The 27219-nt window shown below is 37.0% G+C and overlaps 1 protein-coding gene across 1 annotated transcript in view; it reads right to left on the bottom strand.

Annotated features, from left to right (window-relative positions):
* Nucleotides 1-415: 415 nt before the first annotated feature.
* Nucleotides 416-27219, bottom strand: part of UBL3 (ubiquitin like 3) — a gene marked incomplete at its 5' end in the record, with an annotated part of 66769 nt that continues 39965 nt past the window's right edge. Inside the window, 4 exons of the mRNA XM_079721640.1 lie at nucleotides 416-742; nucleotides 1447-1524; nucleotides 5618-5704; nucleotides 10739-10847. Coding sequence (XP_079577766.1) covers nucleotides 690-742; nucleotides 1447-1524; nucleotides 5618-5704; nucleotides 10739-10847 — 327 coding nt within the window. The 3' untranslated portion in view covers nucleotides 416-689. The remainder of the gene's footprint in view (nucleotides 743-1446; nucleotides 1525-5617; nucleotides 5705-10738; nucleotides 10848-27219) is intronic.

Raw genomic sequence — 27219 nt, 5'->3', positions numbered from 1 at the left:
TAAAGGAGAAACAACTAGGTTCATCAGCCCTCTGCTGAGTAACTTCAACAAGAGGCACGTTTTGTTTTTTCACTTGTTGCGGTGAGAACAGTCACACTCAGTGTAGGATTCTGTGCCAGTGCAGCCGCCATGGCTGACTTTGGTAGAATTCACCCAACATTTTAGTTTCTTTTCCATTTTTTACTCTCAAGTTGGCCCAGTAATTAACTTCATTAATTGCTGAGTGTCTTCCAGTGTGGATTGGTATATATGAGTATATTTCTAGGTACCATAAACCATGTTATAAATTCTGCTGATGAAGAAAATAACTGTCTTTTTTAGTGCATACTGTATTTGGAACACTTGATTTTGTTAGTTCTGGTGATGAAAATTTTTGTGGCAGCAAAATCGTTTCTGCTATGAAAGAAAACTTGTTAGCTTTTCCCCTGGAGATTGACTTGCATTCAAAAATCAATACATTTTAAAACTGCTCAACATAAACAAAAATACTAGAAATAAAAAATCATAGTGAAAAATGTTCTTGGTTCTTTTTACTTTCGTGAGAAAAGATGACAGTGTCCATGTGATAGTTCAGGTCCACGTATTTACAGGCAGACTCATCCTAAAGGTTCTGAAGCGTCGTTGGGTCTCCTCCGGCCCAGCAGCATGAAAGACAAAGACTGCATCACACCACACCTGGCAGACGGCGTTTACAGGATCACACAGCAGTTACTCTCTCCGGTCTTTTCGCGATTCCTCTGACCTAGGGAAAGTGAAGAGAAGCCTTGTTCATAAAAATGCATGCGGAAAGGGGCATAATAAGAAACAGCAAGCATAATAAGAAACAGGATTTTTCTGTTTAATGTTGTTTGCATTATTTTAAATTAAAAACCTATAGTAAATACCCTTTTAATTTTAGCCTGCTTCCAAACTCTCTGGTTATTTGCTTACTAACAAGCTCCATTCATAAACTATGAATAGAGTTTCTGGTGACTAGTTAGGTCTTAGCAATCATCCATCAAAGTCACCTTCCCTCTCCACTGAGACCCAGCTCCAGGACGGATGGTAGCACCTCATCCTTCCCGGAAGCAGAAGGCTTCCACAGGGCAAGCAGTGTCTAGGCCAAGTGGCTGGGCGTGGGGGTTGGGGTGATACCTGTCTTCACCCCCAAAACAGAGGCCCCCAGAGGTTTTTAACATAAAGGCCCACTTACCTACCCAGACACCCTAGAGACTCCACAGTCCTGCCCCTCCCCGCCCTCTCCCCCAAACCAAGATACACACACACACTCACACACGTAAACACAGAGGAAAATCGAGGGACACATTGATTTGGTTTGACTGCTAAGAACTAGTCACCATAAACTATGAAAACTTCTTTCCCTCAGAATTTCCAAGAAAAACTGAGCCATTTTTGAATGCCTGTCTCTGTGGCTCAAGTGAGAAACTTCTCTAGTGCATGGCTTACCTTGAGAGTTTGGCTCTGGCAATGTCTCTCTGGCCACCAAATGCATCACTGTTGTTTTGCCAAAAGGAAGTTTTAATGCTATGTGAAAAGTAGAAGACAACCTGTTACATATACACCAACCTGTTGAAATCACTAACCAAAATTGAAACCGTTTAAAAAATTGATTGCTTTTTGTATGACTTCCTCAACAGACGGCACTTCTTACCAGACAGAGCATCTTTTACAAAATGAAATTAGGTTAATATTATCAGAAACAATTTTTATAATTCAGAAATTATTGAGCTATGGCTATCAGCTTGACACATATATACACATTGTTTAAGGAAGGGAACAAGAGAAAATGCATAACTGGTTAATACTGGATAATCTTTAAAGGAGAGAAGGAATTTCAAAAAGTTTTTAAAGAATACTTTTTCTAAATTAGGGGGAAGTTTAGATTAAGAGACATTTGTTTCTAAACCTAATTATGTTTAGTCACATAATAAAATTCCTGCACCAAACAGGACACTATAGTGTAGAAACAGAAGAAATGACAAACATAATTTTAAACATAATAGAATAATTTTATTATTTTTAACCTTATATGCTTCAATTAGAAAATACTTTTCTTAAAAAGGTTACTTTAAAAGAATCACTGTCTTGGCATTATTAGTAATCACTGTTTTCTAATCAAGTCTTTAAAAGGTTTTTCTCATTTATAAGTAATCATTTTTATTATGAAATATTTCAGACACAGACTAATATAACGCACCCGTGTATCCACGAACCACTTTACGCACAAGTTTCATGGCAAATCCCTTTGTCATTCTGTGTATAAAATTAGAAGCAGCCGGTAGATCTAACATCTGGAGTTGTTTCCATAGCTGTGATGTTTTCGTTCTGACATTTCACACTAGTCTCTTCACTACAAACCTAAGGCAGGCTTAGATCATTACTTAGCCAAGCACTGTCCTCCTGCTACTTGTTCTGTAAACCTGCTCTACAGGATGCTGGTTAAAAAGAGCCCTAATTATCTTCAATATTCCTAATATTTCATGTAATCAAGGTGAGTTTCCATCTTATTTAAAGCTAGCCAGCCACTACTTGGTCTGTTCTCTTAATTTCCGAAGTTAAACTGAAGCATCATGGCCCCAAAATACACACTAGGCTGAAAAACAAGGAGGGCCTTTACTGGATAATCTCCTAGGCCTGACTTGACACTGAAGCGCAAACAGGACTGTATATCATGAAACATTGCACTGAATGTCTTGGGAAAGCCTGACTGAATTCAAATGCCCACGTACCACGCTGTGTCCCACTCTCACCCCGCCGCCTTGGCTCCAGTAAGCCAGACCTGGGTTACAGCTGCGCCCCGCTACGTACTGACTGTACGCTGAGTTCTGAGAGGTCTGTCGTCCCCTCCCTAGGCCTCAGCGTCCTCCGCCTACACTGGAGATAGCAACTCTATCACCTGCCCCTACCACTGCATTCAGTAAGACAAACAATCCAAGGCAAGGGCTTACCTCAGGGCTTGGCCCAAAAAGGCATTCCATAAATATTACCATGATCATCATCGTTTTGAGCAGCCAGGAAAATAGATCTCAGAGAACAGGTAAGTGAACCGAGATGGAAATCTGGAGAAATGTTGGGCAGGCCTAGAAAGCTGCTGAGGGGCTTACTGTTTGAAGCCACAAATTTGATTGACGGGGACTTACTTTTCTTCTCCATCTGAATTTTAACTAGAAATTGTAGATATTGATACTAAGAGAAGGTAAAGGAAGAGGGATACAAGATCCAAGATGCTTTCTCTCCTTCACTGTGGTGCTCCTGCTTTCTACTGTGACACTGCACAGTATCCAGAAAAGAGGTTCTCACCGTTTACATAAAAATTACCAGGGACTTCAAATCGGTAGTAGATTGGGAGACGGGGAAGGGGGAGAGTGGGCATGCAGAAATCTGCATTTAAAAATAAGTATCCGATGCCCACAGGGCTATACATACAGAGCAAGTCCCAAGACGTGCAAAGCAAGCCTAAGCCTGCTCCACGCTAGCCATTCAACTGTATGACCCTGTGTGTCGTCTCCTCCTTATCCGCATTCAACAATACAGGGAGACAGGGGCTTCCCTGGTGGCGCAGTGGTTGAGAGTCCGCCTGCCGATGCAGGGGACGCGGGTTCGTGCCCCGGTCCGGGAAGATCCCACATGACGCGGAGCGGCTGGGCCCGTGAGCCATGGCCGCTGAGCCTGTGCGGCCGGAGCCTGTGCTGCGCAACGGGAGAGGCCACAGCAGTGAGAATCCCGCGTACCGCAAAAAAAAAAAAAAAAAAAAAAAAAAAAAAAAAAAAAAAAAAAAAAAAAAAAAAAAAATACAGGGAGACAAAGAAAAACAGCGACCAAAAAGCCACAAACAGTTCAATGTTATTACCCAGATTTACTGATCAACTTAAAAGGTCTAGGTTATATTCCTATGCTCTTTGTCTAAATCACTAAGACCAGAGATGGTTTGTTCTTGAAAAGATTGACAGCAACATAGAATGACAGTAATAACTAAGTCAATCTGTTAATCGGTCAAAAACAAATTCCAAAAAAGTCAAAAGTTTGATTTTAACACAAATTCTATTATCTTTAATACGAAGTTGGAACTTTGGGGCCACAACAGAGGGGTAATTAAAGAATTAAGTTGATAAGAAATTGCTCATGTAGATCAATACTCAAAGGGAAATGGAGTCTCAAGACTCATTCGTGGAGTCAATAGATTAATTCAATCAACATTGACCCATCAACACTACAAAAGCTTATGTGAGGCACAGACTCAAAAAAAGACTAAAATATGGTCCCATCCTTAATGAATGTAAAATATAGCCATGGACAACACATTAAGAATTGGTCCATGTAACTACACAAAGAGCTATAAAGAAATAATAACTACAAACCAAAAAAGCTATATTTTAAACGGCAGATACCTCTCAGTAGATAGCAGCACTTTTTAGACCAGTGTTATCACTGCCTTCAAAACATGGCTGTGTGTAAAATTACATACTGAAACACTCCATCTACTTGGTATTGTCATAATAATCATTAGCATTCATCTACTCCAAGTCACACAGTATTTTAACAGTAAATTTTATGTGTTTCTACTATGTAATACCAGAGCACCTTGAAGGAAGAGATTCTTTTTCAACCCTGTATCTTTAATTGTTTAGCAGTGTTGGCACATAAGAAATAAATACATGCTGAATAAATGAATGAATGAACAAACATGTTCTACCTTTAAGGAAGAACAGATTAAACACTTCGAGTATTAGGTTTAGAGGAAAAAAGTCATGACTATATGTAAACAAAGATATATGACAGTAGATCACTTCCTTTGCCTACAGATTTCTAATTCTCATAATACATTTGAAATACCTGTACTTAAATAAAAACAAATCCTGCTGATGGTAGACAATGTCCCACCCAGAAGGGGGCACTATTGAGCTACATTTCCCCATTCACCTATAAAGAGCAGTAACAGCTAACAATTAAAGTGTTTACTATGTGCCAAGCACTGTTCTATGTGCTTTGAATATATAAACGAATTCAACCCTCCCAACCTATGAGGTAGGCACTATGGTTATCCTAATTTACTGATGAGGAGACTAGGACAGAAAGCAGTGAAGTAACTTGCTCAAGGTTACAGAGCCAGTAAGTAGTGGAGCTAAGATACAACTTAGACAACCTGGCTCTAAAATCTGCTCTTTCAGTCACTACACTACAGTTTCTCTAATGTTACTCACTTACCTTTATTCCTGCATGATTAGCAATTACATCAGTTAAACATACCTTCAGTATTCTATTTGAAAATCCATTACCATAAACTTTTCCTAGTTTGAGTGTCTTGCTTTAACTTAAAAATATTACATCTAAATTATATTATCCAGAAGTACACTTAAATTACATTTATAAAGTATCGGTATGGACTCCCATCTATAATGGCTTAGAGTTTATGCCTCAAGGCAGTAAACACTTAATCGTAGTGCTAAAATTAAATGGAATGCAAAATGTAAAGAAGTAGACATATCAAAAATTAGGCAAAATTCACAGTTTGAAATTATATATTTTTCGTAAAATCAGACATTAGCATTTAAACAAACAAATGAATAACGCTGCCAAGGAGACAGGCATTAAATCCCATTACAAAGGTAACTATTACCTCCTAATGTGACATTTCCATGTAGAAATCGTCCTTGATAAATAAGGCGTAGAATATTTGGACTGCTGACCTGCTCTTCTTCCCAGTCTGAAAAAAACCAGGGAATTGTTAGGTGCACTTCAACATAAAATTAAGGTATTAGTGCATTGTTCTAAAATTCGGCTCCAAATCAGATAGAATACATCAGAGAAGACGCTTGGAGCTTCCTAATAATTGGAACAGTCGCTACCCACGCAATCCCTGTTCTTGTTATTCTCGTTAAATAGCAAGAGCTGCTTAAGGCTGGTTTTTGCTTCTTAAAGAACACTAAAATGTGCCAAAATATGGTCCTGAAGTTTAAAAACTAAAACAAATGAGTTGGGGAAAATCTAATCCTAGTTTTAAAAATGTCAGCTGAAAATTTTAATAACCAGTAATTAACAGAAAATATTATAATATGACCAATATTTGTACCTTTTAAAATATACATTTGAGGCTGGAAACAATAGGTTTAACAAAGATTTTTAAAAGAATTAATATACTGATATAGAGCATAACAAAAAATTATACCTCAATAACTGGAAAACAAACATTTAAAAAAGAACAAAAAAACTGTTTACTTTCGGGTAATGTTGATAACTTTATTGTTTTTTTGAAGCCAATGGATAAACATTACAGAAGACACAACTTTAGTTCACTTTACCCAAAATTCTCAGTATAAACTTGAAAAGCAACAGATATTAGAAGGTGCTATATAAGTATGAAAGCTAGGATAATGTACAAAGAAAATCAAAAGAGAAACTGGTGGGTAGAATGAATAACAGAATACTTCATTTTAGTGTATAACTTACATTACAGTAAAATATGGAATATGATTCTGTTAAAATAATGGTTTGAGAACACTAGTATCATGACAAGGTATGGGGTTAGTAATTTTCACTAGCTTGTAGATAAAGAATTTGAAGCTCTGATTTTGAAAGGTTTGAGAATTTCATCATCATCATCTTCCTCAAGAATTCTAGTATCATGTGTTTGTTTCCTACAGAAGCTCCTGTTTTCAGGAGATGATAACTCAACACACAAACTAGTTTAAAATAGCCTGAAGAGCAAGGGACAGAAGAGAAAGGAGGTAAGTAGCGCGCTCTTCTTCTTGCCTTTTTTTGAGTGTTCAAAATGATGAATACGAATTTGATAAAACCAGTGCCTGCCAGTGACTCAGCACAACAGGAATGGGTAAGGAGAACTGAAACTCATTCATTCTCCCCCAGGCCCCCGTCCCATCCCTCCCCCTGGGGTGTCTCTGTTGCCTTCTGACCCCGGGGCTCCCCGGTCCCTCTTCTCCAGAAGAAAGAATACATTGTCAGTTGCTAACACTTTCGTATGGATTACTTTGAATTTATCACACCCAAAATTACTGTTTAATAGAACATTTCTTTTTTCTTTCCTTTAGCGTTGTTCATTTTATTCTGTCATGATAATTTCTACCTAATCTAATTTTACATGGGTCGAATTGTATTTTGTGTTAAATGTCCTCAATGTCAAAATGCCAGGGTTAAAATATTCTCCTATAATTTTTCTTTTTAAAATTATTTTCATTCAGTTTATTCAAAGTAAAAAAAAAGTTTACCCATCTCTCCCCTCCCCACACCTTGTGCAACCACCAATCTGCTCTCTGTTATCTATGAGCTTGGCTTTTTTTTTTTTTTTTAAGATTCTACATATAAGAGATATCATCTGGTATTCATCTTTCTCTCTCTGACTTATCTCACTTTGCATAATTGCCCTCCAGGTCCATCCATGTTGTTGCAAATGGCAAGATTTCACTCTTTTTAATGGCTGAGTAATATTCCATTGTGTATGTGTGTGTCTCTCACAATTTCACTATCCATTCATCCACTGATGGAAACTCAGGTTGTTTCCATATCTTGGTTATTGTAAATAAAGCTGCAATGGGCATAGGGGTGCATATATCATTTCGAATTAAGTGTTTTCATTTTCTTCAGATAAATACTCAGAAGCAGAAATGCTAGACCATATAGAGTTCTATTTTTCATTTTTTGAGGAATCGCCATACTGTTTTCCAAAGTGGCCACACCAATTTACATTCCCACCACTGTGGCTGGGAATGTAAACTGGCCTCCTTTTCTCCACATCATGACCAACGCTTGTTATTCCTTGTCTTTTTGATAACAGTCATTCTAACAGGTGTGAGGTAACATGACGTTATGGTTTTGATTTGCACTTCCCGGATGATTAATGATGTTGAGCATCTTTCCTTGTGCCTGTTGCCCATCTGTGTGTCTTCTTTGGAAAAATGTCTATTCAGGTCTCCTACCCATTTTAAAACTGGATTGTTTGTTTTTTTTGCTGTTGAGTTGTATGAGTTCCTTGTATATTTCAGATATTAGACCCTTATCAGATACATGAATATTTCTGGTCAAGATATAAACACAAATGACAGTAATTGTCTAATTTACACGGAAAAAAAATTCTAAAAATGTTTATAAAGTATTTTTTTGAGATGCAGAAACGTGACGCCACATATTTCTTTATCCTACAGAGAGTGTCATGATTCTCATGTGCTTCTGTGGTTTAATATGCTATCTTCCTTTCCTTCTCAGAGGATCTGAAATTTAAAGAGACCTGTAGAAGAACAGTGCTTACAGGAGGAATTTCAGCTACTAGCAACATATATTTAGTGGGTTATTTTTTGGAACTCTGACCCAATAACACTATGTGCCTGACTATTCCATCTATTAACAAAATTCCACTAAGCTGCACAAGAATATACCAAAGGAAACCAATTCCTTCCAAAAATATATTGCACAAAGTATTTCCTTCTACTGATTTAATATTCACTACACTTTTATTATTAGCACCAATAAATATTTACATTTGCTGACCTTTAGTGCATTATGTGATACAAACCAGACCTAGATTTTTTAATGTTTTATATAAAATAAAAATTATTTATTTGTATTCCTTGCAGTGCCTAAAATTGCTGAGTAGAACTGGCAAACTGAGGAAAAGATTGGGTTCAAAAACTTTTTCTATGAAAATAAGTAACATAGAATTGATACAGTCAATTTCCAACACTGGTAGATGGTTTGGGAAACTATGCTACAGACCTGCACTTGAATCTCACCTTTGTTTACCATTAATCAGGATACTTTAAGGAATTGAAACTAATTTTAATGTCTAAGTCAAACAATCACGAAGGTGAAAGTATTTCCTTTACCTCAAGTTATGGCGTAACCCTTGCAGCCAGGGTTGTAGTGCCCTTTTCTACAACACGCCCACAGATGTCAAAAGCCTATCTTCACCCTCCACCCCACAAAAGTCACAAAAGGCATCTTTACACTTAGTACAACATCACCACCACAGAGGTAATTAAAAACGCTTTCCATACTCTTACTTATCCACCCTGCCTGGCTATGAAGAAAATCCAGTATTCTAAGAGCCCAAGTTTAATTTACTTCAGCTCTTCTGAAATTCCTTCTTATCTATGACCTCTAGCTTCAGTCTCTTCCTGATTTAGGAGCTAGTGTCGACTTGTTCCTTGGTTATCAGTGAGAAGAAAGATCCAGTCATTTGAAAGTGTTTGTCTAAAGCAGTATTTCTTAAACTCAGGTCTATGAATCCACAAAGACAGGCTCTTAGGGTCTCAAAGTCCTCTTCAATAAGTTCTAGATTCTGTTTTCATTTTAATGATAATCTGCAAGAGATCATCTAGATAATTCAAATAATTACCTTACAACCAAGTATAGCCTTGGGATTTTAGTGCCCATGTATGCATTTAAGTTTATGATTGTACTGGTGCCAAGCAGTACTTCTTTGTCAAGAGGTTAACAAGAAAAGAACAGCGGTTGACTTAATACATAAACGATGCATTCTTGTTAAGTGAAGGCTGAATGACAATTTGGTACACTGTGTGAATGCAGGTTTTGTGGTGAATCTGCAGATAACTGGGTTCTCATACAGCAAGTAGTAGCAGAGGCATGCCACACTCAACAGTACCATATTCATGGTGCAAGCAGTGAGTTAGTTTTAGCAAAAATATATCATGTGGCACATTGAAGTTGTTAATTTGAACATTACTGGTTTTAGAGTTATATTTGCATTTTCTTCGTAGATCTGTTTTAGTTTTATGGTTGTATACAAGTTAATGAGGATAAAGAGTTAATTGAGTTATATGTCTCTACCCTTAAAAATAAACATTATAACAAAAATAATTTAAGTCAGCACTAGGGAATCTACAAGAATTTTCTTCCTGTAAAGAGTTCCATATATATTTTTTAGGTTGAGAAACACTGATCTAATTGATTCATTTTGTATACGCTGTGTTCTTTGTTAAAACAAGTCTTGTGATTTAAAAGTCCAAGCTGCTTTGGTAGTAAAATTAAGTGAAATCAGCTGAAACAGTCATATCACTATGGTACATGCCATTAAAAGGTCAAGATGACTTGGGTTAAGTTCAAAGGAAGAACATAAGCTAAAGACTCACTTGAGGATGGCAAGACAGTCTTATTACATAGAAGAGAACCAGAGAAAGGAATACCACATACATACACACCCCGCCCCCGCGCCCAAATTTTGTTTGTCATGGATACTGGCTTGAAAATGCAATGTATAAATGGATTTTATACCTTCTTGACCTTGTAGTAGTTCAGAGAACATAGGATGTGACATGAATTAGAAATTAACTTTGTGTCAAGCTCAATTTTAAATAGGCTATGTATAGAATAGACCAAAGAGAATGTATTATAATTTGTTAAAGATAGTGTTTCTTTCCTTTTATTTGTGTTTTGGTATAAATAGAGTTACTGATATGAAAGTGTGTATGTGTGTGTGTTAGCTACCTTGTGTATTCTTTTAAAAAATAATTTTCTTTTATCAATACATTAAAACAGCTCTAAAGCCAACCAGGGACTTGATGCACTGGCTCCGTTATCATTCTGCAGTGAAGGAGCTGAAAAGCAAAACCCAGGAAGGATGCAGCAACCCCCTTAACTTTAAGCCTTATACCCTCAATCATTTGTTTGTTCTCTTTTATTTACTTACAACTTTTTCAAAATGTTTGTGAAACAAGGTAGGGCATGAAGAATTAACATTATTCATTCCCAAGAGAAAAATACCACTCACCCATTGGCCAATTGTCATACACATGCTTTGCAATGTCAGAAGCGGAATCATTAGGAGAAAACAGGAACTCTTTTGTTTTCCCGCTTACCAAGATGAGGCGCAAGTTTATCTGAAAGAAGACAATGATTCTTTTAATATAAACCTTGAAATTTTTAAAATAAAATAATGACTCATCATCTTTTCATTTCAATAACATTCTCAGTTATTACTAACGCCATTTTTCTGGTTTTTATTTACTTAAATTATAAAAAGATTCTTTTTAAAGAATGGGAATTTGAGACATGATTTTATTTCCATTATTTAATATATATGTGTGTGTGGGGGGGTAATTTACCATAATAAACGAACAAAGGAAAACCAAAATTCATTATACTTTTAAACTTAACTACTCCAGCAATGCTCAGAATTGGACTTTTACAGGTTATCACTATAACTATAAAATACACATTTTCCATTGAAAAGCTAATAGAAGTGGTTACCCTGCAGATCACATCACCAAACAGGAAAAATAGTTACTTGCTAATCTGCTTCTTAGGAAAAAGAGACAAGAATTATATACAACTTTTTATCCTATAAAAAATTTTCAAACCTAAACAAATTAACCAGAAACTATAATTTTAAAGAACTTCATTAGAGCTAATAGAGGATTCAATAATTGTAATTACTTTAATCCCAATTACATGATCGTTCATTTCTGTGGGGAGGGGAGGAGGCGCCATGTGTGACAAAGAACACAGATTCACTCTCACCGGAAAACCTAAAATGGACGAGAGAACTACTAATTTTGAGATCCACTGGATTTACAATTCCAAGTCAATATATATTTGCTTATACCAATCTTAATATATTTTCCAAAATGTTCACTTTTTCATTTTTGTCTTTATCCACAATTAATGATATTATTTAAAACCACGATATTCATTCATTTCCCCTATAAGTTACAGAAATACAAGGGCGGTTTTCTATACCTCCAGGCCTCTGTTAAGAGAGCAAATAACACCTTCCTAAAACTTCCACTCCTGAGCTCAGTGCTGGGATTAGCCTAGCTTCTTTATATAGAGAGAACAGAGAATGTCATTGTACCAGTTTGAATTGTGCCAGGTCCTAGGTTACCCAAGCTCTCCTCCTCAGTTACTAACATTTTTTTTTCTTAGAAAAAAAAAACCCCAGAAAATCTTTAAGATGACAAAGCCTACAGTGAAAACACTGGTGCCTACTGCAGCAACACCAAGATACCAGGTCACTGATTTACTATCTGCCACAACAGTGGCCACTGCCACTCCCAGTGCCTCACTACTTTGAAAATGTACTGAAAGTTACAAAATATCTCCTCAAGAAAAATGCTATATACACAAACAATTCTGCATTCAATGGAATGCAGCTGGATTCCATAGTAGATGGAGTAGAACTGGGTTCCATATTAGAAACTGTATGTACACTATATCTCAATTTTTAAAGTATTTTAAAAGATAAAAAGAAATCTACATTTCAGGTGAAAAGCCCTTTCGATATGTCCAATATGAATTTTTGCTGCCTTTCCTAATTAAAATGAAAGTAGACCAAAGAACTTAATACAGGAAGAGATCTGATGGAATCACACTGCTATAAAGAAGTAATTTGATTCAGAAACTCTAAGTTCCATTAGAACAAAATTCAAGTAATAGTTTGCAAGAATGATTGTATTGTAAGAAAGCACCACCTTATTTATGTCCTATAACAAGTAAGTAATGAGTGATTCCCAAAGCAAGAAACCTAACATCTACACAATACAATGTGAATTTTAGTTCTCACACATATATCACTATTCAAGGCTGTCTCTTTACGTGTGAATATTGGTAAATATATATTTGCTCTGAACTTATATGGAATCTTTTAATAGCTTCAAACTACTGTGTAACAGCCCTTCAGTTATTAATGCCCAAGAAATTATGCCCTTTATAATGGTTCAGCCACATGTGTCTGCTTAAACAGAAAGAAATATAATTACATTCAGGCTTCCTGAGAGTTATGTAAGTGATATGAACCTACTATTTCCTGGAATCAACTTTTTAAGTTTAACGTTCATTTCTATTGAGCTTCTCTTCAAATTATATTTAAAAGTAGCAAAGAAAAGAGGGAAGGAGGACTGAATCCTTATCTTCTGTAAAGTTTACACTAATGCATACTGTAGATTTTCCCTAATATCCATCAATATGGAAATGGAAAAGTAAATGATAGCACATCCTTACTATGGAAATTTCCCACAGTCATTAAATGACATAAGATATAGATCTATATGATTTGACATGGAAAGACATCCACAATATATTAAACAAAAACAAAATAATCCACATACCTCCACCCCATAAATACATAACGCTAAGTGCATTCATGCTGCAAAGTTCTTGGCATTTCCTATTTTAAAACTGATATAATCACTGTCACTAATAAACTGATATTTCACTTTCATATTTAAAAGCCAACGGTCTAACAAATTTCTGTTTATCTAGATGTTCAGAATGTTGAAAACTTTTGGCCTGTAGATGTGTTTGACACAGGTTAAAAAATATTTTTTTAAATGTTTACAGGTGGGCATGAACTTTTCGGTTTGACACATACCCTACTAATCTCAATATACTCACACTGGTCTGCTTCATACACTTATACCTGGCTGGCCCCAGAAAACATTTAAGTTTATAATTCATGGTAAAGTTTGAAAGGGACTTTGGGCTACAAAATGAGAACAGAAAGCAGAGTAAGATTTTAAAACCTACTTAGAGGGAAACTAATCACCCCTTTGGGTGGGGAAAGGGGAGAACATGACAACTGCAAGAATAAGTCTAAAAGTACATCAATCTAAGAATTTATCAAATCTTACCGTTAAACTATCTATAACTGACAGTAGCAGTTAAAGACTGCATTTGGAAAGAAGCTTAAGTCCAAAATTAAAACTAACAGCAATAAACCCACAAAATTAAGTGGCTGAGTAAAGTAACACATTGCCTGAAACACTTCCACTGCCTGGAACAGTGCCTGGCACATAATAGGTGTTCAACCAGTATTTGCTGACTCACAAATATTTCAGTTTCTTCAGTTTGAAGACTCAAGTAGAGATGCAGACTAGATAGGTCAGCACCAAGATCAAAATCCAGGCTTCCACATTCTGGGCATTTTATTAAATGACAAGTGTAGTAAGTAGAATGAGAATGGATATAGTAATTTTGTGGTAGTGACATGGACATGTGGATATTTCAGTGTATAGAACCCTCAATGTTTAATTTGTCAGGGTCTGGATCTTTAGTGTCAGCAATATGCCACAATTTATATAAATGCTATTATTTAGTAAGGCGCTCTGAAAAGTGAAGTTAATCTTGAGCTACCATATTAACATGTATATTATGCCTAGTTTTCAAATGAAGATAAAGACTGGGTTTATTGATACGTTAGATTAACAGATGAGTCTGGACTTGTTCCTATGCTTATATCTATGTGACAGCCTTGTCCCCAGACTAGAAGCATGAATCTATCTGCCTCAGTATGCAGTCAAGTATATCTTAGGACTGTAACACCAAGGGAGGAAAACACTGAATTCCCATCATTTCCTTCAGAAGAAATCCTGAAAGCAATCACCCAGACAAACATCTAGCTGCACAGGTAGGTCAGTAGTTAATTGTTCTTATATTATAGTTAGAATCTCTCAGGCTTATTCAGATAAATAATGTCAATTATAGCTTCCCTCAGTAAATGTATAGCAATTCCTACAAATTTCTTTGTAGGAATTTTCTTTTAGAAGATTATGTATTAATTATTTAAATACTTATTAATGAAAGACCTTTTACTTCTTTGAAGCCAAATCAATCTATAAAATACCTTAAAAGAACCTCTGCTTAGGAGGTAGTGGGATTCTCAACACATCGACAATGGGTTACAAACAACACTCTTATTTACAGCTTAAAATGTGATATACTGATATACATACTTCTCTAAAAACAAAACTGTTAATTAGGACTCTGAATGACTTGGTATGAGATGGAGTTCCTATTATGTAATGAAGTTCCCAAGGGATGGCACTTAGGTCATCCAAATGAATTATATATTTTATAATGACTTTTGAGGCAAAACAAATCAAAACAAGACTATTAGTGTGGTAGAACTACCATGATCATTTCCCGTAAGACCAATGGAAACAACAGCAGCTCTGCCATGCATGTAATTTCAAGTTAAAAAAAAAAAAAAAGTTTTCGGTCAAATGGACTGCCATTCCTATTTGTTAGATTACATCAATTTGGAGAAATCTCATCTAGAGCTTAATTCACTCAACAATTTGTTTTCAACTGGTCAGGATGGAAACATTTAGAGGAAGGAAAGAGGGGGGATGGAAGATGGGACTAACTGGAAGATAAACGGGCAACAGGAGGTGGACCACGCCCTTTAAAAGAAGTATGAAAATATGACTGCTTTCCACAAAAAGATCCACATGTTGATCAAAAAAGGAACTCCCGACTTCCCTGAGAGTCTCTGAGGAGTAAGCTGAGTCCTGGGGCGCTCTCCTCCACTTCCTAGGGAAGCACCTTTGCCTTGGCAGGGCTCATTCCTGCCTTTTTTGCTAAAGGATGAATAAGGGGCCAGTGGGAAAGATGTTAGACTTTCTTTGAAAATCACTTTTTAAAAGCTCTCAATTTATCTCGAGGGGATTATACCCAGTTAAAAAAAAAAAAAAGTCAATCCAAAAGGCTACCTACTGTATGATTCCACTGATCCAATGTTCTTGAAATGACTAAGGTAGAGATGGAGAAGAGACGAGTGGTGGCCAGGGTTTAGGAAGAAGGGAAGGCAGTGGCTGTGTTTATAAAGGAAGCACAGGGATCCCGGGGGTGGAACTGCAATGTGTGCTGCTGTGTAAGTGGCACATGAATCTGCACATGTGATACAACTGCACAGAACTAAGTACACACAGACACAAATGAGTGCATGCAAAACTGGGGAATCTGAATAAAGTCTGTGGATTTTATTAGCGTCAATTTCCTGTTGGGCTACTGTACTAGTTATAAGATACTACCATTAGGGAGGTATGCGATTTTTCTGTACTATTTCTTACAGTTGCATGTGAATCCATAATTACCTTGAAATAAAAAGATGTAAAAACAAGCGCTCAACTTGCTAAAAATTTACATGGTATTATGTTTGTCTTTACTTATTTTTCTTATTTTCATTTGAAGATGAAAAGTACTTTTTAAAACACAATCTTGTATTAAAATAGCCACTTGATCTCGAGGAAAAAATATAAACCGACCATTGACTTAAGACAAGGTATGACGTTGAAAATAGATAAGCATTTCTTTTCTAGAGTTATGGATTTATAAATGGCATATTTTGAATTTTTGTTAACTGTATGTTAAAGAAAAATGGAATGAAGGAGGAATGTGTTCATGTTTCTACACAGGACTGATTTAAAACAAATTATTCAAGTAACTACAGTGCTTAAATATGATAATTATATATTTCACAAACTTTCTTTTAGTTGTTTATTCAAACATTTTCTGAAATAGACACTATGTTTGGTGCCTGGATTACAAAACGTTTAATATGAAATCCCTGGAGGATTTCATACCCTTGAAGCTATGAGACATACAAACATAATTATGGAGGACAGGCGTGGCCACAAAATGCTCAACAAATATTTGCTGAATGAACGTAAAAGAGAACAGAAAGGAGACCCTGTGAGTTGGAGATTCCAGGGTAGGGTAAAGAAGTAAAAATGCTACCAGCTTGCCATTTTTTGTGTGGCTTACTACACAGGCACCTAGTTAGCACTAGTCTAGCCAGGCTCTGACGCAGGTGTTCCTACCCACATTTCAGAGCTGTGGGAGTGAGTGTAGAGACCTTAGCAAGTGGGAAGCTGAGAGCTGAACCCAGTGCACTAACAACACAGAACCTGCTGTCTGCCATTCTGCTCAAGCAAACCAAGGGGTCCTGGCGAATTCCTCACCATGGTCTCCATGATTATTCTCTGTCATCTAGATCACACTTGCCCCCATTATGCCCCAATGACAGGTACCTTCTTTCAGTTTCTCAAAACTGCCAAGTTCTTCCCTGCCTCAAGGCCTTTACCCAGGTTGTTCCTTCCGGTCAGAACGCTCGGTGCCCCATGCTCCCCACCCCGATCCACACACGCTCTGGGCTTATATGTTTGAGAGGGGATGGTCCTGAGCCTAATCATCCTGGATGAAACGATAAAATTAAATTTTTGAAAAAAGAGCAGGAGAAGAATTTCAAAATAGAACTGAAGAAGCCAAGACAGCATTCCTACTTTTTACTGGAATGAAGGAGCAGGCAGTCCTATTTGTGAAGAAGTTAGTATGAGGCATTCATGAAAACAGATTTTAACTTCTAAGAAAATACACCTGAATTCTTGTCTCGGAATTCACTTGTATTATGTAGTCATAAACTCAGGTACACTGAAACTTGCTAAATGGATTAAAACTATGGGATCTTTTTCTGTCTTCTTTTTAACACTTAAAATGATGTAGAGTCTAATATACATGAAATATTAAATCTTTAGAGGTAAAAACTCAGTGGCATTCCTTATTTTTAATTGTAGAAACACTTACCTACCCTGAAAAATAGGTAAAGGGGAGGTCAGAGAGTTCTCTAGCTTAAGTTCCCAAGTAAAACTTTTACAACATCTCATGTTACGTGGAATGTTAATTTCCAGAACATTTGACTCATTTAAAAACGTAGAAGAACTACATCCCAAAGCAACACTTAATGCTTTTTTTTTTTTTTTTTTTGTGGTACGCGGGCCTCTCACTGTTGTGGCCTCTCCCGTTGCGGAGCACAGGCTCCGGACGCGCAGGCTCAGCGGCCATGGCTCACGGGCCCAGCCGCTCCGCAGCATGTGGGATCTTCCCGGACCGGGGCATGAACCCGTGTCCCCTGCATCAGCAGGCGGACTCCCAACCACTGCGCCACCTGGGAAGCCCAATGCTTTTTGAATTACATGAACCCATCAACTATTTATATTCATTATTTTTTGACCACTGAACATGAATAAGAATCTGCTGGACAATAAAAATGAATTTATAATAATAGTGAATTAGCCTACTTGCTTTCTATATAGACTTTTTTTCATCAGGGAAGAGACAAAGAAAATGTTGAGTTCTTATAAGTACAATTTAAAATCAAACAATGTAGCTTAAAATTTATACAGCATTTAGTGCCTGGCACATAGTAAGTGCCTAATTAACTCTTACCACAAGTCACCTATTACCATCGTCATCATAACCATCATCAGTTTAGTAAGTCATTTAATACTAACCACATTGTGCTCTTTCTTTAGATACTTTATAATGTACATGTACTTTAAAAAAAGTTTGGGAAACTTGGATAAAATTAAAATTCCATGAGAAAACTGGATAATATATTTTCTTGAAAATTATTCTTAATATTATAATTTTTCCTTCAAGTTCTAAATCCTATAAACTTAGAAAACATGTTAGTAATGAAATTATGATTTTGCATCACTTTAAAACCTGACTATAGGATATCCCTTTAAAACTTGCCCCTAAATAGGATGCAAACTAGCTGCTTTAACAAGATTTCAATATGAAATAGTAGCAGTCTGATTTCCTATACATACTATCAACTAAATAGCAACTTCGAATGAAAGTAAAGCACTCTCTTTGGGACACTGGGTTTGTATACAGGGACACCCTTGTTTTGAGGATTTTTAGGTCTTATAACTCACTTTAATAAGAACAACAGTTCAGTACAATTGTTTCTGTCAACCAGGCACTCAATACAAACTAGCTGCTTTAACAAGATTTCAATATGAAATAGTAGCAGTCTGATTTCCTATACATACTATCAACTAAATAGCAACTTTGAATGAAAGTAAAGCACTCTCTTTGGGACACTGGGTTTGTATACAGGGAAACCCTTGTTTTGAGGATTTTTAGGTCTTATAACTCACTTTAATAAGAACAACAGTTCAGTACAATTGTTTCTGTCCACCAGGCACTCAATATATTAAATTACAGACAGGAGAAAGGGAAATGGCAAAAGCAAAGCAATAACGGACACTGCGGAAGGGAGAGAACTTTTTCTATATTCATAATATATGTTTTCATGTATTTCAGGAAGGTGACAATTTGTTTCTCTGCCCATCTCTCCTTAGTGGAAATACAATGGTGTTAAGTTTTTTGGCTAACAGCCTAAAATCATGAGAGAAGAAACTAATATTTATTGAATACCAACTAAGTACTAGAACTTTTCCTTACATACATTGTATTTTGGCACCTACTATATAGCACTTTCTCTTCTCTCTAATCACCTGGCTACTCCAATAAATCCAGGTATGACACAGGATGAATCTTTCAGACATCTATGTTTCTTACACTTGTCTTGGCTTTCCCATTATTTGAGGTGCATGCCAGGTTACATTTGAGGTTCCTGTGGGTGTCAATTCCCAGATCCTCTTCCTCCTACTTCTTCTAAGCTATTATCAAATTCTCAGTACTATAAGTTCCATGCCTTTTACAGTATTCCTCAATCATTCAACTTTTAAGATTGGAGGGAGTCTCAGGATTCATCCAGCTCATAGACAGGGAACAGACAAGGCAAAAGAGGCCCTGAAAGACTAGCTAGTTAGTGGCAAAGCAGAACAGGAACCCAAGCCTCTCTCTCCTAGGTCAGGGTTTGCTCCAGCATAACTTCAATGCCTCCCTAAACCACCCTCCCAGTCTCCTCTAGAGCTTTCAAAATATTGGACTTATGTCTTATTCAGATAGGCACTCCAGAAGGGCTTGCTTTTCTCTTAGGAGTCATGCAACCTTTGAGGCAGAAATACTCCTTATCTGCTACATACTAGCTGAAAACGAATCCTGCATTTCTCTGAATGATGGAACTTCTACAGAATATAATAAGTAAATGTCAAGAGGAAAAGAGTTTTCATTTACCGTAAAATAAGTTTGGAAGTGCCAGGTTAAAAAATTCAAACAAGGTATCTGCCAGGAGCTTGGGGAAGGAGGAATGTGGAGTTGCTGTTTAATGAGTAAAGAGTTTCAGTTTTTCAAGATGAAACGAGTTCTGGAGATAGATGGTGGTGATGGCTGCAGAACACTATGAACGCCTTTAATACCACTGAACTGTACATTTAAAAATGGTTAAGATGGTAAATATTATATGTATTTTACTACAATCTAAACACACACTAAATATTTATAAAACAAAATTCAAAGTTTCTTCACTGAAAAACTTCTCAGAATCTTTCATGTGCCAAAATGAATTTGTGAATTTCCAAGGGGAACAGGGGTCTACATCAGAGTATTCAAGACTGTTCCACTTTCAGCTGATATTCCCAGAGACTGAACACACAAACGTCTGTTAAACAAGCAACTAGGCGAGATGCTGTAGAAGATACAAAGATGATCAGTAGCTCCCCAGTACTCTGCGTTGGCTCTCAAGCATTCACCTACCTCCACAGACAGTGGGGCTAACACAAGAAGGTCACTGAAATTCAAGTTTGTTTCCTTGAATGTCACACAGAAGTAGTTTATGTGACCACTCCAGCCTACACCACTCATTACGGATTTTCAAATTTGTTGGGCATGGTGTGTTGATGCAGAGCCTGATTTGCATGTAACAGAAAATCAGCCATCAGTTCTATGGCATATTTTATCACAAAAAAATGCTGAAACAGTTTTAATTAAAATTATCTACACCTGCTGTTAGAGGATGTCAAAATGACTTTCCTCTTTACAGCATAACTGTGAATTAAATATTTGCATCACTGTCAAATGACAGTATATATCCAAAATGATCTTTAATATTAGAGTAAAATTCACATAAAATGGACCCCTTAAAAACACAAAATTGATAAGTCGTATCTTTCCCATATACTTTTTTATTTAATTTATTTATTTATTTATTTATTTTTGGCTGTATTGGGTCTTCGTTGCTGCACGCGGGCTTTCTCTAGTTGCAGCGAGCGGGGGCTACTCTTCGTTGTGGTGCGTGGGCTTCTCACTGCGGTGGCTTCTCTTGTCACACAGCACGGGCTCTAGGTGCACGGGGTTCAATAATTGTGGCTCGTGGGCTCAGTAGTTGTGGCTCGCGGGCTCTAGAGCGCAGGTTCAGTAGTTGTGGCGCACAGGCTTAGTTGCTCCGTGGTATGTGGGATCTTCCCGGACCAGGGCTCGAACCCGTGTCCCTGCATCAGCAGGTAGATTCTTAACCACTGCGCCACCAGGGAAGTCCCTCCCATATAGTTTTTAAAAAACATGAGGAAAATGGTTTAGACTTGATGGTCTGGCTGTGGCTAGAAAAGAAAATAATTTTAATGTGTGCCTTTGCCCTAAGAAAGAAAAACTTAATAGTTCTCTGAGGGATTGTCCCAGATGACTGTTAAAGTCCCTACCAGCTCTAATATAGGATTAACATTAAACAAAAAGGGCATGTTATTTAGAAATATAACCATTTTATTATGCATAATAAAAATGCATAGGATATATAAACATTCACTAATGACCAAGTTATTCCTATCCGTCACACTTCATATTTGAATTAACAGATGTAATGATGTAAACCCACTGCCTTCATTTCCTCGTCACATCACTAACTCTTATCTTTAATTCCCTATAAACCAGTGCCTATTGAAGTCACACTAGTGAACTGTACTCGTGAAGGTCACCGAGGGCCATCTAATAAAAAACATCAAGTATAGATAGCTTCCTCTCATTTCTCATGTTCCTTAGTCTTTCTGCAACATTTGGCACAGTTTAACTCCTTCCTTCTTGAAAGTCTTTCCTTGTTAGGCTTCTATAATTCCCAAAATGTGTTTTCTGGAACACTAGCATCCATTAAGTATTCTGGGGGAGAAAAGGGTTCAGTGATCGGATAAATCTGCAAAACATTACTTCACATATTCCCCTCTTGGAGATTTGCCATGTATGCTAACATATTAAAAACCCAGAGAATTCTTGCAATGAACAAATTCATTTAACTTTCACACAGCTGTAGTTTTTAACCACAGAACCAATTTTCTTTCCCATATTACCTGTTACCATCCCACAGATCTAGTGTTCAGTAAAACATACTTTGGAGAATATTTTCCTGCTCCTTTGAGCCTCTTTTTAGTTGTTCTCTTTCCTCTTGTACTTACTCCGAATATGGGCTGTCCAAGGTTCCCTCATCAATCTTTTCTTTCCAACACCCTATCCAGGAGACATCCTCATCCACACCCGAGGCCTCAGCTGCCCCTATTTGGGACACCCCCATGGAGGGTGGAGGACCACTTTCCTCCATGGTCCTCCATGGTGGACCACTTTCACTTCTCCAGCTGCCAGTGACCATTTCTAATTAGAGAGCCTGCTGTCCCCTCAAAATCATATGTTTAAAATTGAACTTATCCCTTCCTAAACAACAGGTATCCCTCCCAACTTGTTTATTTCTGCTCAGCTCTCCTGGTCTCCCAGTCACTCAGGCTTGAAAGCTCAGAGTCATCATTTAGTCTGCCCTGTTTTCTCCTCTCCCCTCTCTGTTACTAAATTCTTTCAGGTTCCCTCTGCTGCCTCTCTCACCCCCAACCCACCCTGCACATTTCCAAACACTTTTGACAATTAAAATCGTCAGTGTGCTACAGGTAGCTAACATTTACTTATCACGTGAACGTGCTACACAGTACTTTGCATGAAAGTATGCAGTTCATGTCTGTACAACCCTGTGAGACAGCTACTACTGTCTCCATCTTATAGATGGTAAATGGGGACACGGAGGTGAAGTAACTTCTCAAAATCACATAGTCATGGTCGAAACTTCTCAGTCCAATCCAACCACGGCTGTCCCTCGGTATCCACCGGATTGGGGTTCCAGGACCGTGGCGGATACCCATCTCCCTTACACAAAATGGCACAGTACAGTAAGTAGGCTTAGGGTCTCTGTACCCACGGATGCGGAACCCACAGATATGAAGGGCTGACGGTAATACTATTTCCCTACACAAATTTCTACTCCAGCCAAATTGATATATTCATTATAAATCCTATCCTGGCAAGAATCACAAGAATGACTTCCTGATTCCTCTCTTTCAGTTCTAATGCCTCCTTTGAAGCCTATGTGACAACTCCAGCCTACACTGCTCATTCCTACCTCAGAGTTTCTATCCAATCATGGGTGTATACTGGGGTGACCCTATGTGTCCACGTTTGCCTGGAACAGTTGTGATCATTGTTGTATAATTGTTTTCTCGCTATTATGATGCACAGTGCCCCCTTTACTCTCAGAAATATCTCAATCTAGACAATAGATAATAAGGTCATCCTACATATATCACATCATTTATTGTAGGAAGATACAGTTTATGTCATGTGTCTTAACTCTCCAATTATATCATGGTCCTTGAGGGTGGAAAAATCAATCTTAAAACTTCATAGTTCTCTTCTTTCATAAGTTGCTAACTTAACATACACAAGCACAGTTGCTTATCTGTGTGCGACAAAACAATTTTGGAGATGAGCCTTTGGCTGTGTTTTGTTTCCCAATTAAATCCTACTTTTAGCTCTAAAGACGAAAATTGCATTTTAAATTAATTCATATAGTTAACCTCAGTCACTGTGCCTGAAAAATACTAGGTATTTAATATACTGGAAGATGAAAGAATAATGTACCAGAATATGCCAGACTATAGCCAACATTCCTAAAATATTTCAATAATGTAATGTAACAGGATACTTTAAGTATAACCAGGAAGTAGATCTACCAACAACTACCAAGAAAAATATGTATTCTCATGTTTTTACTATTATACACAGTTAGGTGATGATAGACTCACTGTTTTCCACACACAACTATCATGGACTACATGCCCTGAAACAGCCCATAGTGATAATAAAAAACAGTTGCCCTGAAGAGGGAAAAAAGAAAAAGACATTTTAAAGAATCATCCTATTCTTTACAGTATGTTTGTAGTCAACTCATTATTCAAAAGTGATAGCAAACTCTCCTGTTTAAGAAGAATACATTCTGTCTGGCTATGAAGACGACGATTGTTCCAGGCTGCCTGTGCTTCACAGGCCTATTCAGCTCACACAGACAATTTGCATCAACCTGTGCCTAGTGATACTGTCACTCAGTGGTGCCCCAGATAGCCACAACCTCATGTGCTCTTAACATTGAGGTTCTCATTTATAAATTAATGTCTCTGGAATACTCATGAATTCTTACTTGAATGTAATTGTTTTATTCATTATTATTTATTAAATTTTAAAACCATAATAAATGATTTTACTTAGGTTTAGTGTGACAAAATTATTTAGCAGCAGAACTCTACAAAACAAGCAGGAAATGAAAAAGGCAGACATGTAAATGCATCAACATCAGCATATAATATTAAGTACAATTATCAGGAAAATATAGCACTAAATTCTGCATCTATGCAGGGTATACCATCTAAGCTAAGAATGTCATTAATTAACATAATCACTAAGTGTTCATCATTGGGGGTGAATGCATAACGCTATTCATTTAAAAAAACACAAGAACTGTATGTTTATAAAAGTTGTTACTGAATATAAATATAAATCCAGCAGCATCAAAACATTTAGCATTACAATACAGAAAGCAAATGCAATGGCAGCAGATGGTTTCAAAGAGGGGAAATAAAGAAGAAAACTACACAGTAGTAAAGTACAAATTAAAACTAAAAGGAAAAATTTTACAAAGAAATAGTTAAGGAAAAGGGCAGATGAGCTCCTGGGAAAAAGTAAATGACTAACAGAGAGCAAAAGAAGGAATATTTATACAGAGGAAAGACTGTTATGAGCAGATTAGACAATTGTCTAGAGACATGGACATGAAAAGAGTAGAATGCATCTTTGCCAGAGAAACAATTCAAGAACTAAAGAACCCCTGGCACTGAGCTGGAAAATATCACTTATGCTTTCTGCAAATTTAGAAACTTAGGTTCAGAGTTAAAGAAAAATTGTCTAAGGTTATAAAAAAAACCAGAAGATAGTTAGAAATCCAAATAAATTGGTGCAGGTCAGTTAAGTGTGACTATCTTCTGACTTGGACTATATGCTATACGCTGAGCAATGCTCTATTTTTTAAATCAATAAAATAGCCTACGCTCATGTCTATTAAACAAAATCCACAAGAATAAGTGAGGAATTTCAGAAGTTTCTAACATATATCAACAATAGCTCAGAGTAATGAAAACCATAAAATAGATACAAAAGTCTGGGAAAGATATTTAATGAGTCTCTTGATCTCTCATTGTAAAAACTTAATAAGTGTTCCCATCACTTTGATTTCTTATATTAGAGCTTATTTTCAGAATATTCATGACGTTAATGTTTGAACAATTACCAATCCCTAACATACTGTCCTTACTCTATCTTCCATTTTAGAAAGTACTAATAGGGCATAAAAACTGCTTTCTTAGGGAATATAAAAAAATTATTTTTCCAGTTTTCTTCAAAAGTAATTCCAGGGGCTTCCCTGGTGGCGCAGTGGTTGAGAGTCCGCCTGCAGATGCAGGGGACACGGGTTCGTGCCCCGGTCTGGGAGGATCCCACATGCCGCAGAGTGGCTGGGCCCGTGAGCCATGGCCGCTGAGCCTGCGCGTCCGGAGCCTGTGCTCCGCAACGGGAGAGGCCACAGCAGTGAGAGGCCCGCGTACCGCAAAAAAAAAAAAAAAAAAAAAAAAGTAATTCCACAATGCTATGCATTTGATTATGTTTTCTTGCAGCAGTTGTGGGGAAGAACTAAATGCATCAGGACTACAAATAACAAAGGCAGAATTCTACCCAAAGTTACTGTTATGATTATTACCTACTGGAGCCAAAATAGTCTTTTCTTGGCACTCCTAAATGATCAGACTGCAAACATTCATTTCACATTCAAGTATTCAGGCTATTCACTCATGAATGGAATTAGTGGTTTTGATCACATATACATAAATTTTTATGTGCACAGGACCTAATGCCTTCGAGGAACAACTCTACTGGTAGTGACTTTAATCTAGCAAATACTACGTAATCTGGATCCTAACCAACTCTTGATCTATAAGCTTTTATGTCCCAAGGCTTCATGTGTAAATCCACTGTTTGAAACCTGGATTACATTTCTATAGAAAAAAGGCTATTTACGGCAGTTAGTTTCCCAGCGAATTCCTAAGTCTATTTAATCTATTGTAATAATATGACTAAAATACACCTAATATGCAGTGAAAAGCAGTAACATTATTAGTAATCGCAAACACCCATAACTCTTACTGTGTGCCAGGTCATCCTTTAGGTGTTTTTCATATATTGACTCATTTGATCCTCACACCAACCCTATGGGAAAGTTACTATTACTATGCCCGTGTTTACAGAGGAGGAAACTAAGCAGAGACTAAATAACCTACCCAAACCTGGCTAAGAAGTACCAGAGCTGGGTTTCAATCCAACCCCGGTTCCAGGGCCTGCACTTTTAGCCACTAGGCTAAATTGCCTATAATTATTAACAAGTTTTAGTTAGTTCAGCCTGCAGAGCATCCAAAGTTTTAAAAGTCCATCATGGTTTTTTACTTCAAATGACTCATCTGATACTTTAAAAGATTCTTCTGAGGCTGGTTTCATTACTTCACTCAGTCACTATTATTTAATGAATTATTCACATATGTGCACGTAGAATTTACTTCAGGATCAGTGTATATGGTCAGAGACCCCGGCCCCTGGCTGAAGCACCTGGACTACTCCATTTGTCTCCAAAATGTATGCTTCCTAAATAAACAAATCTGAGTTGTTCTGCTTTTTAAAAATAAAAGTAAAAACAAATAAATAAATAATCTCTATCAGGAAGTTAAATGGAAGAACAATTACCATGACTTCCACTAATCACTCCAGAAATATACTGAATTAACTTTGATTCCTGTTCTAAATGTTGTCTTCTATGTTGTATTTACTGGGGGCTTGATAGCGTCACCTGTTCATTTTCTGTCAATTTCTCCCTCCAATGCTCTTGGCAACACCCATCTTGGAGCACCATCTCCTCACCCCAGGACACAAAGATTCAAAGGAGCTACTAACAGAGGTTCAAATCCAAAAGATTCACTGGTGCGCATACAGGACTAGTTTTGGACTAGCTGTTCTGTGAAGACAAGAAGGCAGGGGCAGGGGTGAAGGGCTGGAGGATGGAGAGAGCTCAGCGATGACTCAAACTAGAGAGAAAGAAATGAAGAGACAGGGTCTCCAAGTTAGTTCTAGCTTCTACAATTAGCTTTAATTTTTATTCAATTTACAAACCTGTCAAAATATTATCACTTGACTTTTGATTAACTTCTTAAATTTTAAACTGCAATTATAAATTCAATAGATTTTTTTCCTTTTTACATATTTCAACTACCTGATGGCAAATCTTCCCAATTACTTAATAATTCCTATAAAACTAATAAACTAAACTTATAAAAACATGAACCTTAAATTCTTGTCAATGTCACAGTAATGTAAATAAACTTATAA

Source organism: Hyperoodon ampullatus (assembly GCF_949752795.1).
Source record: "Hyperoodon ampullatus genome assembly, chromosome: 16".
Classification (NCBI taxonomy): domain Eukaryota; kingdom Metazoa; phylum Chordata; class Mammalia; order Artiodactyla; family Ziphiidae; genus Hyperoodon; species Hyperoodon ampullatus.
This window is presented reverse-complemented; position numbering and strand designations above follow the sequence as displayed.